Source organism: Dipodomys spectabilis, unplaced genomic scaffold (assembly GCF_019054845.1).
Source record: "Dipodomys spectabilis isolate Male_0828 unplaced genomic scaffold, ASM1905484v1 ptg000051l, whole genome shotgun sequence".
In the NCBI taxonomy this organism is placed as follows: Eukaryota; Metazoa; Chordata; class Mammalia; order Rodentia; family Heteromyidae; genus Dipodomys; species Dipodomys spectabilis.
The window spans coordinates 424216-444440 of record NW_024870728.1 but is presented as its reverse complement, the minus strand read 5'-3'; the positions used below and the strand labels follow the sequence as shown (position 1 = coordinate 444440).

At 45.5% G+C, this 20225-nt stretch overlaps 3 protein-coding genes across 3 annotated transcripts in view; 2 read left to right on the top strand and 1 right to left on the bottom strand.

Moving 5' to 3' along the window:
• The first annotated feature begins 1075 nt into the window (after nt 1–1075).
• Nucleotides 1076–14848, top strand: LOC122107325 (UDP-glucuronosyltransferase 1-2-like). Its single transcript, XM_042678933.1, has 6 exons — nt 1076–1960; nt 8728–8859; nt 9980–10067; nt 10570–10789; nt 13170–13487; nt 14081–14848. Exons 1-5 carry the CDS (start codon nt 1091–1093, stop codon nt 13465–13467), a joined length of 1608 nt encoding a protein of 535 aa, XP_042534867.1. The 5' UTR covers nt 1076–1090; the 3' UTR covers nt 13468–13487; nt 14081–14848.
• On the bottom strand, nt 5263–6132 carry LOC122107328 (dnaJ homolog subfamily B member 3-like). Its single transcript, XM_042678940.1, has one exon. The coding sequence runs from the start codon at nt 6130–6132 to the stop codon at nt 5410–5412; it is 723 nt and encodes a 240-aa protein (XP_042534874.1). The 3' UTR covers nt 5263–5409.
• A 4467-nt stretch (nt 14849–19315) lies between the features above and the next one.
• Mroh2a (maestro heat like repeat family member 2A) overlaps nt 19316–20225 on the top strand; it is a 42030-nt gene continuing 41120 nt past the window's right edge. Inside the window, exons 1-2 of the mRNA XM_042679319.1 lie at nt 19316–19481; nt 19559–19740. Of these exons, the coding sequence (XP_042535253.1) occupies nt 19316–19481; nt 19559–19740 (348 nt within the window). The remainder of the gene's footprint in view (nt 19482–19558; nt 19741–20225) is intronic.

Below are 20225 nucleotides of genomic sequence, written 5' to 3'. Positions count from 1 at the left end.
GGCATTAAACACTTCTTCAGGCCACCTTGCAAAACCCAGAATTGAGGTAATAATCCGGAAACCATTGACAAAGGCTGTTATGCAAATCTCTCACCTCCTGTCCAATTCTTCCTGTTTCTATAAACCTAAATCTCACACATTGCCCCACAGATGGGCTAGATGCCTTTCTGACTGTGCTGCCTTATTCGCTAAATCTCATCTCCCTCGTCTTACGAATTGTGTCCTTAACTGACATATTGGCACGGTGTGTGTGTGTGTGATCAGATTATTATGAAGGTGGGAAGGGGGGGAAAGAGGAGAAAAAATGCATTTTTTTAAAATTCCTGTGACTGAAGCGTTTGCCCTAAATTCTGATGAGCATGAGTGCTATTTGTGAATGGGAGGAGATAGTTTAAACAATTAGAGATGTTCTGGACCAAATCGCAGGCAGCACTCGGAAGCCTGAGCGGCAGGGGACGTGACTCAAAGCGGGCACCCACAGTTTGTCTCGGAACCGAGTCGAGCACCCAAGGGCGAGCTCCATGTCCCCAGGCAGGGACATCAAGGGCAGCAGCCAGACTTTCCGGGAGCAAAGCTGTCATGGTACTCACCAGAGGACTGGGCCCGAAACCAAAAGATAAAACAGTGTCCATTTATTAAGTTAGGCGGCTTGGAGAAGCACAAAAGCAAGTCTCAGCACCAGCCCCGCAAGCGTTAGGATTTATCCAGAAAGCCTAGGCGTACTCACGCTACTGAGCATGCGCAAACCCCAACCCGCTTTCCAGAGGGGCGTCGTACGCTACTGAGCATGCGCAAACCCAGGTCCGCGTTCCCAGAGGGGCTTCGTTTACCTCCTGCGGAGGCCGCGCCGGTCGGAAACGCTTCTGGGCGCGCTTCGAAATGCGTCATAAATTGGCGCCACCGGGAAGGGCCGTCTCCGGGCGCCTATATAGACAGCGGCTGGCGTTCTTCCTGATACCTGACTGCTTAGCTGCAGCCCGGGAGCAGGGCCGTTGGCGGTGCTTCCGTCGCGGCGTTCAGGCTCCGGGGCGCCGGTCCAGCCGGCGAGGCGCGACCCGGCGCGGAAGGTCGGGCGCCGGAGGCGTCGGGAATGGGGGCGGCGGGCCTCCCCGCGCGGCGGCGGGCCCTCCCGGGGCTGCTGCTCGGCCTGCTGTGTGCCCTGTCCCGGGCCGAAGGCGGGAAGGTGCTGGTGGTGCCCATGGAGGGCAGCCACTGGCTGAGCCTGCGGGACGTGGTGCGGGAGCTGCACGCCCGGGGCCACCAGGCCGTGGTGCTGGTCCCCGAGGTGTTCGAGTACGTGAGGGAAGAGGCCTTCTTCACCTTCTTGCCCTATGCCATTCCCTTCACGAAGCAAGAGTATAAGGACTGCTACCTGAACCACCTCAACGTCGCCTTCGAGGCAGAAAGTTTTCTGGACGTGGCTTACAAAAGTGTATCAAGAGTAAAAAAGTTACCGGGTTTGTTTGCGAGGTCCTGTGAGGCGCTACTACATAACACACCCTTCCTCGCGCATCTGAATTCCAGTTCCTTCGATGTGGTTTTGACGGACCCTGGTTATGCCTGCGGAGTAGTGCTGGCTAAGTACCTGAATGTGCCTGCCGTGTTTTTTCTGCGCTACATGTTGTGCGAGGCATTCTATTACGCTACACAGTGTCCCAACCCACCTTCATACATTCCTAAATTGGCAACGATGTACTCAGACCACATGACCTTCCTGGAGAGGGTCAAGAACATACTCGCCTTTGTGTTCTTGGAAGGTTTTTGCTCTGTACTTTTTTCTCCTTATGCACGGCTCGCTTCCGAGCTCTTGCAGAGAGAGGTGTCGGTGGTGGATATCTTCAGCCACGCTTCCCTGTGGATGATCAGAGGGGACTTTGTATTGGACTACCCCAGACCCATCATGCCCAACATGGTCTTCGTCGGGGGCATCAACTGTGTCAACCGGAACCCACTCTCTCAGGTCTGTATTTATTTATTTGCAGGTCCTGGGGCTTGAACTCAGGGTGTCGGCACTGTCCCTGAGACCTAGACTTGTACTCAAGGCTAGCGCTCTACCACTTAAGCCACAGCACCACTCCCAGCTTTTTCTGAGTAGTTTTATTGCTTATAAGAGTCTCACGGACTTTCCTGCCCTGGCTGCCATTGAACCCCCACCCTCAGATTTCAGTCTCCCGAGTAACTAACTAGGATTACAAGCATGAGCCACTGGCACCCGGCATATATTGATGTTTTTATCTAGCTAAAACATCAGGCAGAATTTTTATTTTAATTCTTTCAAGTTCTTACCTTTCCTAAGAGTTCTACCTCTCCACCTAATAGTCTTTGATAAGTTAAACACTGCACGTTTTCATTGAAGGTATACAACACCAAAGGTTATATATATACTCAGTGTTTGCAATGAGTCTGAAATAGGACTGAGGAGCAGTGCCACTGGTCATCTTCCCAGGAGGAAGCAGAGGAACTGAACTGGCCTGTCCCAGAAATACTGCTTTCAGATTTTAAGTACAAAGAGTGGAAACTAGCAAATTACATTCATTTTAATGGTGCTATCTGGGAGGGCAGAGATGCACTCACAAGAGACCTAAGAACGGAAATCTAATGTGTAGTTAGATGTCTCAGTGTGGACTAGCCACTTTTCAAGTGCTCAGTAGTTATGTGTTCCTAGTAGCAACTGTATGATCAATGTTGGTAATTATTCCATGATACTTCCAAGTTATGTATTTTTAACTTTTTCTATTTAGGCAAACAAAGCAAAAAATAAAGAATTCTACTTAGAGAAATCCACTTCATGAAAGTGTACTTTTTAGGGGGAATAAAGGCAGAATAGCTTATGTATTTCATCATGAGTCCATGTACTGCTTCCCAGTCTAATCACACTTGACCTTTGGCAACTGATATTAAAGTGGTTTAATGGAAACTGGAGGAAGTTGAATCTGTATTCACTGAAAAAAAAAAAAAAAACTAGTGAGAAAGTGAATTATAAATTTCTAGAATGGTAAGCAGATTCAAGTGATTTCCTAAGAGAAAGAAGGTGTTAACTCTGCCATTTTGGAGTCAAGACAGGTAGAATCAAATGGATAGATTGTTTAGTGGTTATTAGAAAACACCATTGTTTCTTCTGTTTCTGTTGTGTGAGGGTAGCTGAACCAATTGATAACATTGAGGAAGACTGATTTCCAGCTGTGTGTGGAGCTCCTGTCAGAAGTGGTTGGTTGACTGTTTGGTTTCTGCCCAGGTTGCCTAGAGTCAGTGACTCTCCTTGCCTAGTGTACTCTAGGGAATGGTGGTAGTGAGTTCCATGGAGTGGATCCACTACAGTGGAGTCCAGATATTTGTCTCTGCACTGGAAGAAATGCCCTTCATTTTCCATTCTGAAAGTCTACTAAAACCTTTCAGAACAAATGAGTGGCCATATGTAGTCCTGTAGTATGAAAGATAATTTCAAGCTTGAAAATTGAGTCTGATGCTTTATTCTTCGGTGAAAGACCAACTGCCCATTAATGGTAGCACCAGTACAAGACATAGCAAAACAGATTTTTGTGTTTGTTGTTAAAACTAGGGAGATAGCTAGAAATCCTTGACCTCCCGGGGTTGCCAAGCTCTTTACCATTGATCTGTTTGCTGACCATCTTTTTTGTGTGTGTTGGTTCTTGGGACTTGAACTCAGGGATTGAGTGATGTCCCTGAGCTTTTTTTACTCAAGGCTAGTGCTCTACTACTTGAGCCATAGCTCCACTTTTAGCTTTTTTCTTTTGTGGTTAATTGGAGGGAAGACTCTCAAGGACTTTCCTGTCTGGGATGGGTTTCAACAGTGATCCTCAGATCTCAGTCTCCTGTATGACTAGCATTACAGGCATAAGCTATTGGCGACTGGCCTTCCTGACATCGTTTAGCCCACTGTGTAGAAACACACACACTCAATTCTATCCTGTCTAGATTGGCTATCTCCACTATATACAACCATGGATCTGGGCCTGCTCCTTCTCATCCCCTAACTCCTCACATCCCTCACTACTTCAGAGCCAAACTCACCACACCAAACCACTCAGTGAATATCTTCATTGGTGGGAGTTCCCTGGCCTGTGACGAAATGTGTTTGCAATTCCTTGGTAGCTGGTATTATTTTGGCATTTCTGTCCATATGTCACATATGAAGCAGCTACCAATGTATGTCTGTGAAACTACTTTGATGTGGTTTCAACAGATGCTATGAACACCTCTTAGACAGTGCACGACCCATGTTTCTGCCATATGTCGGCACTTCATTCAGGGTGGAATTCACTCCTTGAAGTCCAGAGACAGTCTTATAACTTAGGACAATGTAATTAGGCCCCAGACCTCTCAATAGAGAGTTAACAACTTGTTGCATTCTTTGCCTAGTTTAGTTCCCCTTTTGTTCTCTTTCTTCTGCAATCTGGAGACTTGACCATAGGAAGGAGACACTTTGTGGTAGACTCTCACAAATCAATCGTTCCCCAAATGGCCTGTAGGTAGGGAATAAGCTGGGTGAATAGAATCAACTTCCTCAAATGTGTATATGGGTCCTCACCCAATCAGCATTTGGTCAAGAGGCCATGATATATGTCTACTGCATGGTAATGGCGAAGTTGGTGCAGTTTTGAGGAAAGCTTTATCAAAGTGTCCCATAGATAATCAGGGTAGGGCCTGAGTGCCATCCTAACATGGCTCCAACAAACCACATGACATTAATTGTCTTGACTGTTTCACTATATCAACCTTCCAGAGGACAATGTGCTAGTAAAACTACATCAGCCCAGTGAAATGTATTTGTCTTTTTGTCAGAACTTAAAAAGGAAAATGCATGAATTTAAACTAGTGTTATGTTCATTTGTTATACTAACCTATAGGTACTTAGAGATAGGCTTAATGTTTTACTTCAACATTGGTCCACTCTTCCTACATACCAGTATTTGTGTACAACTGACAGACAACTTCAATTGATTTTAACCAAGAAGTCTAAATATATTCACTTCTTTCACTATAATGTAGTAAAAAAGAAAAATCAAAACAAAGCTAAATGATTCATGGAAAGCTCCCTGGCTCACATTTCCAACCAAAGGATGCACAGAAGGCTCAGCATGGTGGTGACTATCTTCCCTAGCAGTCTCCAACAGAGAATTAGGTACAACAGGCAGAGGCCTGGCGCAAGTGGTAGAGCCGTTGCCTAGTATTACTTGTAAGAGAAAGCAAAGCGCAGCATCCATCCATCTCAGTTTAAGACCAAGAGAGAGCCTATTTGTGTGTTCCCAACAATCACTACAAATAAGCTTTAGCAAGAACTTTTAATAAATTTTGAGTTACAGTTGTTGTGAAAGTAGAGCTCACTTCCAATCTTTGAAAAAGTGTCCTGTTATTCCTCAACATGTACTTTTAAGTCCAAGGGAATGACTAGGTGTTGATGCGTAGCAGCTGCTCCTGGCCATTTATGATGAGGGACTTGAGCTGTCCATCCTCCTCCACTTCCACCCTTTCCTGGCCGTTCTCCACGATTCTCTTGGTGGTGATCTTCTTGCCATTGACGATTTCTGTGGAAGTGGACACGGACTTGAAGTTGCCTGCCCCGCCACCGCCACAGGACATGGAGAAGGAAGAAAGGCCGTCGGCCAGGGGCCCGAAGGATGTGAACCCCGTGTCGAAGGAAGAAAAGCCACCGCCAAAAGCGGGGAACTGGGAGAAGGTGGAGAAGAGAGGCGCGGACGCCCTGCTTCTGCTCCTGCTTCCTCGCGGGGTCCTGTGGCCCCCGAAAATGTTCTCCAGCGGGGCCCCGAAGAAGTCGAAGGAGAAGGGGTCCTGTCCGCCGAAGAACTCCCTGAAGACGTCGGCGGGGTCGCGGAAGCTGAAGACGCACTCGAAGGGGTCGTGGCAGGGGCGGCCCGCGGCGCCCCCGCTGTCCTCGCCCGCCTCGCCATAGCGGTCGTACACGCCGCGTTTCCTGGCGTCCGACAGCACCTCGTAGGCCTGGGCCACCTGCTTGAATCTCTTTTCTGCCTCCTCCTTGTTCTCGGGGTTCTTGTCGGGGTGCCACTTGAGCGCCAGCTTGCGGTAGGCCTTCTTGATGGCGTCGGTGGAGGCCTGCCGGGGCACGCCCAGGACTTCGTAGTAGTCCACCATGTTGGGGGCAGAGGAGGGCAGGCAGGGCGCGGCCCTGGGGCCAGGGCAGGGCAAAGGCTGCTTCTGGTTGAGGCTGCTGGCTGAGTCGTGGCGTCGCTCTTGTGACGTGGCCGCATCTGATTGGCTGATGCTGTCTGGGTCTTTCATCCCAGAATGCAGTGCTCCACGGGAGAGTGGAGGGTTTGCCTTGTTACCTAGTAACCGTGGCGCCTAGGCCTAGAGGCCAAGCTAGACCCTGCCTCTGTGCTGCGCACTGCCCGCACAGTGGAAAGCCACGATCAGAGGTGTAGTTTCTGGCAGGTTCATAAAAAGTAAAGGAAAGCTGAGGATGAATCTGGGTGCCTTAGGGACTGTTTTTCCTAGGTCTACTGCTGATGGCTCACTCCTATAATTTTAGCTACTTAGGAGCTTGAAATCTGATGATCCAGGTTTGAAGCCAACCAGCGAGACCCCATCTTCAGTGAACCAGAAAAAATGATGGACTGAAGGTGTGGCTCAAGTGGTAGAGCATCATCCAAGAGCCAGAAAAGCCTAACTCAGTGAGAGTCTGAAGCCTTGACTTCAAGCCTTGAAGCCTTGGGTCCTGACAGGATATAGACACATAGACACAATGCTAAGATGACAGGAATTTGTTTTGTCTGACCTTGGGCTGAACAGTACACCCATTTCCTGTGTAGTTCTCAAACATTTTAGCTTTAGGAAGTATTTGCTTGTGGTGTAGGAGAATCACACATTTTTAGTTAACATTCCTTCTCAAGGAGTGACCTTGGGGTAAAAAGGGCAGTTCTGCCAAGTAGGGCAGAATTTAATCTTTATTGAATCCATAAAAGCAATTCAGAAGCCAGGTGCTGGTGGCTTACCCCTGTAATCCTAGCTACTCAGGAGGCTGAGACCTGGGGATCGTGGTTCAAAGCCAGCCCAGGCAGGAAAGTCTGTGAGATTCTTATCTCCAATAAACCATTAGAAAACCGGAAGTGGTGCTGTGGCTCAAGCAGTAGAGAGCTTGCCTTGAGCTGAAGAGCTGAGGGACAGTGCCCAGGCCCAGAGTTCTAGCCCCACGACTGACCAAAAAAAAAAAAAAAAGCAATTCAGAGAGGGGCGTTGGGCACCATTCAGCATTGCTGCTTATTGCTGCTTATGTGCCCTCTGCACATGAAAGTGTGCAAGAGAGTGAAACTTTGGTTAAACCCTGCTGCTATTCACCTTTGGACCTGTAGATTTGATTTAGTCTTAATCACATCCTGTCAGGTACTGAGATGGCATGGGAGGGTGTAAAGGGAAATTAGCCCAATTCCTTTCCAGAAGAGATTAAATGTAGCTTAAAGGAACAAAGGTCTTGAGGCTTTAGGTCAGCCATGTGCCTCAGGAAATTGAGAGATGAAAGGACAGTCAAATGAGCTGCCTTAGTAGAGGATATGATGGGGGATGGAGAAAAGGGAAGTTGTGAGATTTGGGGGAGAAAGAGCTAGAAAAGAAAACCAACTTCAATATGTTCCTGTCATAGACAAAAGATATAATGTATGGTGTAGGGCAAAGGAGAGATCCTTCATCCTCATCCTTTAGACTGGCCTAGTGGACATGACCAAGGTGTAGCTACTTGATGAGCTAGAAGGCTGAGGGCCAAGGCCTTGGGCTGATGGGAGTTGGTCACACCTTTGAGAAGGCTATTGAGAGGCTGAGATTTCCTAGGCCTTTTCAGGCTGGGTTCTTCAGACCTCAGTTCATCAATGGTGAACCCAGTCAGAAATACCTGTATCTCGCAAATAGGGAGACCAAGGTTCTAGTTAGCTCATCTGTATCTTCCTTATAGGGAGAGCGAGGTTCTGATTAGCCCAGGACTACTCAGGTTTTAGTGTTAAAAGTGCCCAGTCTGGGGCTGGGAAGGTGGCTCAATGGTAGAGTGCTTGCCTTGCATGCATGAGGCCCTGGGTTCGATTCCTCAGCACCACATAAGCTGAAAAAGCCAGAAGTGGTGCTGTGGCTCAAGTGGTAGAGCACTAGCCTTGAGCTGAAGAGCTGAGGGACAGCGCCCAGGTCCAGAGTTCAGGCCTTACGACCGTCAAAAAAAAAAAAGTGTCCAGTCCCAGGTACTTTCAGCTGTGGTCAGCCTGCCATATCACACCACCTTGTTAGTGTCCCCAATGTTCTGGGACACATATGAAACCATTTAGGAGACTATGGGGTTAAGTTGGCTCCCTAGTAATTTGCTGCTGGAGAGACTTGCTGCACATAATGTCCTTTTACGTGGATCTGTGACTGTGTGTGCAAGCATGTAGGTACATGTGATGTGTGCACCTGTGGATGCATGTTTATAGACACATACACACATGTTCCTCTGATTTTCTTTTGTCAGGTTTGGTCATTGCCTGGATTACGTTTCTCAACAATTCCAAAGATAACCCTGTATAAATCACTTCTCCTTTGTAAAGGATTAGGGTAGAAGGGAAGCTACAAAACTACATCTCAGTAATTGTTGTCTTTATCTTATACACATCTTTAACAGCTTAACAGAATGTATTTAACTCAGTGCTTAAATTATGTAATCACTAAAGAATATGAGAAAAAGTGAATTGGAAACCTCTCTTTTGTCTGTAGGAATTTGAAGCCTATGTCAATGCCTCTGGAGAGCATGGGATTGTGGTTTTCTCTTTGGGATCATTAGTCTCAGAGATTCCGGAGAAGAAAGCTATGGCAATTGCTGAGGCTCTGGGCCAAATACCTCAGACGGTAAGACAATTCTCTGTAACTCCTTTATATCTCACTACAAAGGGATTCAAAGCCCAAAAACCTGGCTCTAAATGAAATTGATCTTCAGGAATTAGGATTTGAGTATCCTTCAGAAGTTATTTTCTTTTTACATATAACTCAATTTTTAAACCATGGTCTGCTATCTTTTTCTTTTAGGAGAATTAAAGTGTTAACTTTCAGCTAAAAATCAACATGATGTTGGTTCATGTTAAATAGGAATATGTCACCAAAAAGTTACTCATTAGATCTGTTCATGGTGGAGAATGCCTGGAATCCCAGCCTCAAGAATGTCAGATATGGAAGAATCAGGGTTTCATATCAACCCCTCCATATTTGCAGGATAATGAGACCCCAGGAATGGTGGGGCACATCTGTGTTTCTTAACGCCTGCTGGGCAAAAAGTGCAAGATTTCAAAAATAAGGATATGGTATGTTCCTGAAGTGATTGAGTATTTGCATAGCAAGCACAAAGCCCTGAGTTCAAACCCCAGTGTTGAGCCAGAAGTCAGAAGCTTGCACCCATAATCCTACCTGCTCTGGGGGCTGATACCTGGGATATCATAGTTTGAAGCCAGCTAACTCAGAAAAGTCTACAAGACTACTTCTTCAATTATCTAGCAGAGAGCTGGGCTGAAGCCATGACTCAAGTGGTAGAGTACCAGCCTTGAACAAGCAAACCAAATGGGAGTGTGAAGCCCAGAACCTGAGTTCAAACCCTCATACCAGTGTATCAGTACCCAGTACTACTGAGAATAAAAGGCTATTGGTTAGAACGCTGAATTTATTTTGTATACTTTTGCTTAGAGTGCTGTATCAACTTACTTCTTTAAGTAAACTCTTGCTTCAAGTGCAGAAAAGTAAAAACACTCTTTTAAGTGCATAGTATTCACTATGCATAACAAGCATACTCCTAAGTACCATGCCTCTGAATGAAATGTCAGTCCCAGAAGGCTTCTGAGCCACCAAACCTCCGACCTGTGCAGAGGTTGTATTCAATCTGTTTACCTAGTGGGACTCACCTTTCTAGCTACTATAGCATATGTTAAAGATCATGGATTTTTTTTTTTTTGTTAAACCCTCTTCTTCTTGACCCTGCAAGGTCCTGTGGAGCTATGCTGGAAGCCGGCCATCAAATCTTGCCAAGAATACAATACTTGTCAAGTGGTTACCCCAAAATGATCTGCTGGGTATGTTGGGAAGATTTGATGTGTAGGTCAAACCCAGATTAAATTAAGAAAATGGCTAGGCATGGGTATTAAAAAGAGGAGTGTTTCCAGCACAGCTATAATCCTAGCTACAGGGTTCTGATGTGGTTCAAAACCAGCTCAGGCAGGAAAGTCTGTGAGAGTCTCCAGATCTTATCTCTTAATCGCCAAAAAGCCGGAAGTGGTAGAGTGTTAGCCTTAGCTTAGGACAGTGCCCAGGCCCTGAATTCAAGCTCTAGGTTCAGCACCAAAAAAAAAAAAAGGTTGTTTAGCTTGAACATACTGTGGCCAGTATATCCCACATTACTTTTTATCTAGGGGGTATGTCACTGCATGTTTGTTTTTTTGTTTTTTGTTTTTTTCTGGTAATCATCAAGAGCATTTGGGAGCATCAACAAATTCTCAGGATACTTTCAGAATCTAGATAATGTCAAACTAGGAAACTCAACTAGACTATCAGTAATGCTCCTTGTTTGCTTCTCAGGTCATCCAAAGACCCGGGCATTTGTCACTCACTGTGGCTCCCATGGCATTTATGAAGCTATATGCAATGGTGTCCCCATGGTGATGATACCCTTGATGGGTGACCAGCTGGACAATGCAAAGCGCATGGAGACCCGGGGAGCTGGTGTGATCCTGGATGTCTTTACAATGACTTCTGATGATTTAGCAAAGGCCCTCAAAACAGTCATCAAGGACAAAAGGTAAGAGAGAGGGTAAAGAGGTAGGGCTTGAGCCATGGCTCAAATGCAAGGCCCTGAGTTTAAATCCCAGTGTTGCCAAAAATGACATGGAAATAAGTAAGAAGAGTACTTCCTATATTTTGGCCTTAACACTAATGAGAAACGTTCCATTGTGAAAACAAATATGTAAAAATATAGAATTGTAATAAGATAATTTGGGGGATTAATATTACTTTAAAAAATGATACTTCAGTTACTGTGCAATTTATCATAGAATTAAATTAATGTTTTATTTTCCCTAGTAGTTACAAACTTCAGTTTATAATAAAATGTTACCAGAATTGAATGATGAAAAGTTCTGGCAAAGAGAAAGACTTTGAAAAGAAGCATAGTAGCCATAACATAGAACAAGTCAGTACCTACTTCCCTGCTTGGGATCTGTGAGAAATTTTCTCCATGAAGCCGTGTAAATGTGGGACTCAGAGGCTGCCACAGACCACAGTGTAGCATAAGCAAAGGCACCTTTGTTAAAAAATAGCCTGGCAATTTCAGAATTCAAAATGTATCAGTTGACATGATCTCTGCATGAAATTTAGGGTACTGCTGTCAAGCTTACTGATATTTAGATCATCATTACCTTCTGGGAGCAGATGATGGCTAGTGGTAGATTTTACTCAACAATAGTGTATTTGGGTGTGTTTGCCTATGAGTGTGTGTGTGTGTGTGTGTGTGTGTGTATAGGAGTTTTAGGTATGTTGTCTTAGTCTGTTTTCTTTTCTTTGTCTTTGTGTGTGCCAATACCGAGGCTTTGGGCTTCTACTTAGCTTTTCCTGCTCAGGACTGGTATTCAACCACTTGAGCCATGCCTCCAGTTCCTTTATTTCATTTTCTATTGCAATAAGAATACCTGAGGTTCAGTGATACCCAAAAGGCAGAAGTTTACTTTCTCACAATTCTAGAGTCTGGCATGTGCAAGATGGGGTTGTCACATTCAGTGGGCTCTCATAACTTTATAAAAGTAGAAGGGCATGAGTGTTTGTGATAAGAGGCAACTCAAGGTATTCTCACTTTTTTTTTTTTTTTGGGTCCAGTCATGGGGCCTGAACTCCTGGCCTGGGCGCTGTCCCTCAGCTCTTCAGCTCAAGGCTAGTGCTCTACCACTTGAGTCACAGCGCCACTTCCAGCTTTTTTCTTTTTGCTTATGTGGTGCTGAGGAATCGAACCCAGGGCCTCATGCATGCAAGGCAAGCACTCTACCACTGAGCCACCTTCCCAGCCCCAAGGTATTCTCACTTTTATCACAGCATACTTTCACAGTTTTCATCCAGTCCTGTGAGAAAAGCATTAATCTCCCTAATAAATTCTCAAATACGACACCATCACTCAGTACCATTGCATTGGGAATTAAAGTTCCAACGCATGATGGGGTGTGGGAGAAGGCAGAGTCAAACCATAGCATGGCTAAACCCATAGTTGTCCTTTTGAAAGACATCAAGGAGGAGACACGGGAACAGTGTTTCCATTGAAGGAAACAGGACACAGGGAAACACAAGCCTGGCCCAGGGAAAATGGGAGACACTCTTTTTTTTTTTGCCAGTCATGGTGCCTGAACTCTGGGCCTGGGCACTGTCCCTCAGCTCTTCAGCTCAAGGCTAGTGCTCTACCACTTGAGCCACAGCACCACTTCCAGCTTTTTCTGCTTATGTGGTGCTGAGGAATCGAACCCAGGGCCTCATGCATGCAAGGCAAGCACTCTACCACTGAGGCACCTTCCCAGCCCCCGGAGACACTCTTATAAATTGAGGTGCTAAGTGTGTATGGTCTTGTGGATGGAAACAAAAAGCCAAATAACCTCAAGATACAAGTCCAGAGCCCGAGGTGGGGTGGGGCTCTCATCTCTTGCTCCCGTTGGCTCCTTGTGCCCTGGCTTGTCAGCTCTCACATCACAGTGCCTGGCTTCTTCCAGGCACTGATAAAACTCATTCTTGAGTTTCACGTTATAAATACAATTTAGATTCTTTCTTCAATTTCTTTCTTCTTGATTCCTAAAAATGATTTGGCAGATATCCCCTATTGTTTAAGTTCACCTATTCATTTTGATCCTGATTGCAAATCTTCATCTTTGTTTCCTTTTCTCTGTATTTCTCTTCCTTCTCTTTCTGCTCCTCATCTTCCTCCTCCCTCGTCTCATATCCCCCCTTCTTTTCCTTATCTTCTTTGTCCTTTTTTACAAATAAAGAACATGTATGAAGTGTGTGTGTGAGTGTTTTCTGGTTTTAATAGAAATACATTTCTCCCCAAGTTGAGAAAACCTGGTAGCCATTACCACTGGGAAGCCAGCCTAGGGAGGACCGTGCATTACGCAGGTCCTCCCTCATTCACTAACTGTCTTTGTGTCTAGCTACAAGGAGAACATCATGCGCCTCTCCAGCCTTCACAAGGACCGCCCCATTGAGCCCCTGGACCTGGCTGTGTTCTGGGTGGAGTATGTGATGAGGCACAAGGGGGCGCCACACCTGCGCCCTGCAGCCCATGACCTCACCTGGTACCAGTACCACTCCTTGGATGTGATTGGCTTCCTCCTGGCCATTGTGCTGACAGTGGCCTTCCTCATCTTTAAATGTTGTGCCTTTGGCTGTCAGAAATGCTTTGGGAAGAAAGGGCGAGTTAAGAAATCCCACAAAACCAAGGCCCATTGAGAAGTGTTGGGGAATAAAGGGAACTTTTAATGTATTTTCCAGTAAACACATAACTTAAAAAAAAATCATGCCCGGTACAGTGGCTTACACCTATAATCCTAGCTACTCAGGAGGCTGAGATGTGAAGATCACAGTTCAAAGCCAGCCCAGGCAGGAAAGTCCTATCTTATTTCCAGTAAACCACTCAGAAAACCTGAAGTGGCACTGTGGCTCAAGTGGTAGAGTGCTAGCCTTGAGCTAAAGAGCTGAGGGACAGCACCCAGGCTGAGTTCAAGCCCCACAACCAACAATAAATAAATAAACATAATTCAATCACCGGTCAGAATTCATATTGAATGTGAATTCTGTCTCTCCAGTATCTTTAATCTGGACTGTACTTGTTTTTATTAACTAAATGACTTATGGAAGGATTGCACTTTCATTAATTTTCTTCATCATAAGTGTGACCTCTTAACACAAGACAGAATTTGGAAGTTGTCCTGTGGTTCCCTGCACTTTGGGTGACAGTGTTTACATTGTCTTCATCCTCTTGATTTCTGCAGAAGTGTAGTTACTCTCTTCCCCCATGATGTTTGGTTCTTATTCATGTTCATGCTTCATAGGTGTCACTTGGTGTGTTTCTAGAAGGAAACCTTGAGCCTTTAGAGTGTACTGTTATCATTGAATGGCTTGGAGACCTTGGAAGCAGTGTACTGTTTTTGCTTTGGGAAGGGGAATGAAAAGAATGATGGTATAAGATTGATGAGTCTTGTATCTGAGAGGGTAATCACTGAACTAAGGTAAATAAAAGGAGGCACTCAGCAGCATGAGAGGAGCCATGATAGTGCTGGAAAGCCAGGGCAGGGGTGGTGACGATGCTGGGGAGCCATGGCAGGAACCTGTTAGACAAACTCACAAACGCCCTCCAAAAAAGAACTTAGGACAGGAGGGGGTTTGTGGGTACCCAGTTCTATTCTGAGTGGTGAGCCTGTCGCCTACATATTTTTCTTTCTTCCTGACAACCAGATATTTAGCTTCTGTATTCTGCTTCTGTATTTTGCTTGGCTTGTAAAACATAGGAGGGTTGGAAAGATTCCATTTACATGACTCTCCTCCCCCACCCATTTTGGGGTATAAAAACCCCTACTTGTTGCTATTTGGGGCTGCTTCTGGGTTCCCGTTCAGTTAAAATTGGCTATTGGCAAATTTCCTTTTGCTAATAAACTTCTTCATAATCAGGGTTTGGTTTCTGAGCTGGTCTGGGTCCTGGGGATTTTTCAACTTGTTGCATCATCACTGTGTCGCATGGTCTGAATTCACCTGCCCTAGTGTTGGGCGCATGCATTTTCTGTGATATTTCCTACAACTAAGAGTTTCTTAATAAATATTTTTTTATTTTGTATTTTGTTGGTGGTTTTTTCCTGCATCGATATTACATTTATTGTGAAATTGCAGTTTCTAATTCTGAAAGTAATACATGATTATGACAGAAAATTGGCAAGTACAGATCGTCACACATGGACCTTGCATGTGCACAGGTACACACACAAGATAAGAATCATCTGCAATTGCCCAGAAATTGCCCAGAAATAACCTCTGTTACTGTCTAGTTTTGGGTCATGACTGTGTTCCAAAGGCCTCTGTGGAAGATTTGGTCTTCCCTGCCATTGTTACCGTTGGGAGATGGTGGACGCATTATTAAGTGGGACCTGGCTGGTACAGGTGACTCCCACCTACAGCCCTAGCTACTCAGGAGGCTGAGATTTGGAGAATCTCAATTCCACATTAACCTAGGTAGAAAAATTTTCTGGAATGTATTTCTAGAACCTCACAGCTGGGTAGCATGGCTCCAATGATAGAGCACCAGCCTGGAAAGCATGAGGCCTGAGTTCACACCCCAGTACTTCCAAAGAAAGAAAAAAAAAGAGGTGGGGCCTAAGGGGAGAATATTAGGATTGGTTAGTGATTCATAGTTAATATCACCTTGAAGGTGATATCGGGGCCCCTCACCCCTCACTCCATACCCTTTATCTTTCTACTTCCTAGCCACCTTGAATGGAGCAGTTTCTACCATGTACTCTTTCTATGATGTGCTATCTCATTACAGGCCCAGAATGTTGGTCCAGTGACCCAAGGTGAGATCTTCTGAAACTGTGGGCCCAAATACAGTACACCTTTCCTCTTTTTAAGCCTGTTTATCTCAGGTATTACAGGAATTGAAAAATGATTAACACAGCTAATTTTGACAGTTAATGTTACACATTTTAACAAATACACATTGTTGCAAATGTTTTCAATATACCAAAGATATCTGGTGTTTACTAACATTCTATATAAATGAGTTTTATGTTAGCAAATCTTTATTTCCAGCTAAAATGTTACTAATGTGGCTTTTACTGTCCACATTTCTATCAGCATTCTTGTCTTCCCAGCCCTGACCAGAATCACCTATAAGGATCTTCTTCCTGCATTCTAGGCTGTCTCTACCCTGCTGTTTGAAACTCATCCAACCTTTTCCCATTAACCAATCCAAAAGTTCTTCCACATCTTTGAATATCAGTAATGATTCCACTCCCAATACCAATATTCTGTACTAATCAGTTTCTCATTACTACAATGAAGAAGTTTCTGAGTCAAGTAACCTATAAAGATAGACACATATTTGACTCATGAATTCAAGCTCTTGAAATTCTATAGATTAATTGATAGTTTGTTTATTTCCTGGAAAGTTCCCACAGACTCAGAGCAGGGAGCTCAATAGAATGACAGCATCGAAGAGAGGCTGAGTGTATGAATAAACCACATTTGAATCAAACGTCATCATCAGGAAAAAGTACTTTAGTTTTGGGAAATCAAGAACTTTGTGTGTGTGTGTGTGTGTGTGTGTGTGTGTGTGTGTGTGTGTGTGTGTGTGTGTGTGTGTGTGCGTGTGTGTGTGCGCGCGTGCATGCGTGCGCACACGCTACTGGGCTTTGTGCCTGCTAGGCAGGCAGTCTACCTCTAAGCCATGCTTCTAGCAGGAAGACGCATCATTTTTTTCTTGATCTCATTGTCCTAATGCCTTTTCTAGTGAATACATTCAAGTGCATTGCATTTTGGGCCATTACTTACCCACTTTGTGTAACTTTAAAAGATAGCTCTTTTGCCAGGTGCTGGTGGCTCATGCCTGTAATCCTAGCTACTCAGGAGGCTAACATCTGAGGATCACAGTTCAAAGGCAGCAAAGGCAACAAAGTCCGTAAGACTTATCTCAGCCACCAGAAAACTGGAAGTGGCACTGTAGCCCAAGTGGTAGAGTACTAGCCTTGAACTGAAGAGCTCAGGCTCAGAATTCAAGCCCCATGACTGACCAAAAAATACCAAACCAAAACAAAACAAAAAACTCTTTTCTCCATTCCTTTGAGAGCTACATTTTCCCCAAGGGGAGGTTTCAACTCTTAGTGTTTACTCACTTTTGAGTCTGGGTTGGTCTAAGTCTTGCCTCGGTTATTCAGTTGATAAATGGCACCAAGCAATTGGGTGTTGCTTCCAGTGCTAGGCCCCAAGAGGCCCTCAGGCTTCTCACTCGGGTCCTGCTGTGAACAACAGCAAGCCCTGCTGCAAGGGTCCCTCCCACTCATCACTCCAGCCAATAGCCAGTCAGCAACCAGCCACCTACCATCTGACTGTACACACATGAGTGATTCCACGTCTGCTTGGCCGGACATGGCCAAGGGTAGCAGAACCAGCCAGCTGGCCTATGTCTCCTGGATAAACATAATTGATTGATTTCAGCCAGTAAGTTTCAAGGAGATGTGTTATATACTAGTTGCTGACATATTCACTTTGGGTTCTAAATCCACAGTTTTTTCTGTGTTGGGGCTGAAGACTCCCAGAAGACAAAGAAGTGCTACTCACCACTAATCCATTGCTGCATATAGTAGTCATGCAGTCAGGGTAAGTGGAATTTGAATTATAGCCATATGACTTGGGTGATTTTTGGAAGAGACATAAAGGGCCCAGTGGGGAATAGGAGGAGGGAATGCAGAGGGGACTGGGAAAGAAGACCGACATGAAAACTGTGTCTCTTTATTTTGGATCAGTGGGTCTCCAAAGGAAGAGCCAAGAACAGTGTAGGGATTTCAGAGGGAAAGACCTGCTTGGCAGTAGGCACAGAAATCTCATTTTCTAGCCACTCAGGTTCCAGGAAGTGGAAATGGACTCCAACCAGGGAAAAAATGAGCTCCCTTGGTGTGAGAAGTGTCCTAGTAGAGGCTGAGGAATTCAGGATGGGCAGACTTGGAAGTGAAACTTTTAAACAAGGACATTGGGGCCAACAGGGCTCTGAGCATTGTTCTGTTGCCCTGTAATGAATAGTATTTCATTGTGTCAACAATTGATCTGAACTGTCTCTGTAAAAATAAATTTTATTGTTATTATTAAGGTGTTATACAGAGGATTACCGCTTCATAAGTCAGATAATGAATGCCTTTTTTGTTTGGACAATGTCATCACTTCCTTCACTTTCCCCCAATCTTGGACTGTCTTGTCTTTCTTATCTACAAGAAACAGTGCAATACTTGGCAGCCAGGGTCCCTCCTCTCCTACCTGACTTTGGGGTTTGTCTTCCAAGTACTTTGTTGGTGGGAATCCCATCCTGTATGTTACCCAGTCCTTGGACAAGGAGTCCTTTATTCTACATACCCCCATCTTGGGCTCCAGCCTCTGAGGCTTAGTTATGAATGTCCCCTCTCCTGCTGTGTCTCTGACACAGGTCACCACACATCAGCGCACACACACACACACACACACACACACACACACGGGTAACAGAAGTATTTAATAACAACATGTGGTTGAGCTTCTATCTTAGGGAGCCACACACTCCTCAAAACCCTGTGTTAATAGACTGTCAGGGAGGCAGTTGGATCTCAGAGTTCCAAGGGTCTGGGATCTAACGGTGATAATTCTAATGAAACTCTCCCACCCTGCCAGGAAAGCTGATTTCCAATGAGAATTACTGTGGAGAAGACCAACTGTCTCTCTTGGACAATGGATCCTGTCACTTGTTTGTATATCCATTGATATGTAATTGGGCAAAGAACAGACCTTTTCTTGTGATACAGTTTTGTTCCATCCAGAAGAGGACAGATGAAAAGGCCAGTACTTCGGTCCCAGGGTGGCTCTTTAAGGAGAAAGCACAGGGTGGTGATGGGCCTGAGGACTGAAAAACTTAGGAGAAGAAGGGAAAATGGTCTGGGAGCTTTCCATCCCCCCCGTCTCACATCAGTGCTAGTGTTTGTTAGCCTTTATGAAGCTGCGATGTTGAGATCATTAGTCACCAGCTTTCCAGGTCCAGAAAAGGGGTAGCCCTTTCTAACCATTCTATTCCTTATTACTAACTAGTGGCTTGAAAGAACAGCCATTTCTTACTGTGTTTCCATGAGTTGGGAGTCTAGGTGTGGTTTTGCTAGGTCCTTTGCCGTGGGTATTAGAGGTTGTGATCAAGGCTGCATTCCTTTTTGGAGTTGAGGCTCCTTTTCCAAGCTCATGTGATTGATTGTTGGCTTATGGCTTTATGACTGACACTCCAAGTCCTAACTCTGTGGCCCTCCATAGGTGGTTTGTTCATGGCAGGTTACTTTTCAAGGCCATCAAAATGTCTCTGTCAAATCCGTAAGATGGAGTCTTAATGGTAATAATGTGATCCCGGTGGTGATTTCCTGCCACCTTTGCCATATTCTAACAATTGGAACCAAGACACAGGTGGTACCCACACTCCGTGGGATTTAAACAAGGATGTGAGGGATTGGGGGCAGCCATCTTAGTATGTGTTGCCACAGCAAGAACTTTACAAATCTCATTTGTCTCCAAAGAACTTGAGGAAAAGATGACAGAAGAAGCCACAGACTTGGATGAAGATGCATCAAGGGAGGCAGAAGACCTGGGGCCTCTTGACAGTAGTAAGGGTGCCACCCATCCCCGCACCATCTCAGCTCCTCCTCCGCTCTGCATGGTGGACATGGTGCCAACGGCGCAGCTAGAGCTGTGCAGGGGTAGGGTAGGTGAGGGATTCTGTTGCACCTCCTGTGGTGGTCATCTTAATCCCATACTTGTGCCATCTTTGTTTCAGGAACCTTCCAACAAGTCACGACCCTCCTGGACATCATGGATACCGAGCCATCAAAGACAGACACAGTTGGCGCTGGCCTTGATATGCGGAAGACGCTGGCCTCGGTGATCATCACAGAGAAGGCCACCACCGAGCCCTCTGTGGTGATGTATGCTCTCATCCACTGTCTGCAGATGCCCAAGGTAAGACCACTTCACCATGGATGCCCTCTTCTGCAGCAGCCACCTTTGGCTGCCTGTGTGTCCACACGCCGTTCAGCCCACATTTGTGCCCAGCATAGACAGTGCGAAGGGGCAGAGCTGGGCAAGGCTGGATGATGCCCACCCCTTGAGAGCCGATTGGAGCTGAGGCTTTCACATGTTTAAGATTTGCCATCATCTTAGACAGTGAGTTTGGGAGCCACCTGGTTGAGACCTGAACTCTGGATTGGCTGATGCCTTAGTCTACTAAGTCTGCCATGCACAGCACCAGAGAATATTTGGCCTAAATAACAGGAAGACATCTCCTGCTGTGGGAGCCCAGATATCTGTGATGAAGGTGCTAGCAGATCTGGTGTCTGCCGCGGCTCTCATCCTGGCTTGCAGAGTTGGAGCATGCACACAGAGAGAGCACTCTTCTGTAGATCCTCCCCAAACAACACCTTGGCCAGTCTTCATCAAGCCTTCCT

Coding starts and splice junctions, on each gene's coding strand:
- LOC122107325 (XM_042678933.1), top strand. CDS start 1,091: ATGGGGGCGGCGGGCCTCCCCGCGCGGCGGCGGGCCCTCCCGGGGCTG. Junction 1,961..8,727: donor ACCGGAACCCACTCTCTCAG/GTCTGTATTTAT, acceptor TTTTGTCTGTAG/GAATTTGAAGCCTATGTCAA. Junction 10,068..10,569: donor ACCCCAAAATGATCTGCTGG/GTATGTTGGGAA, acceptor TTTGCTTCTCAG/GTCATCCAAAGACCCGGGCA.
- LOC122107328 (XM_042678940.1), bottom strand. CDS start 6,132: ATGGTGGACTACTACGAAGTCCTGGGCGTGCCCCGGCAGGCCTCCACC.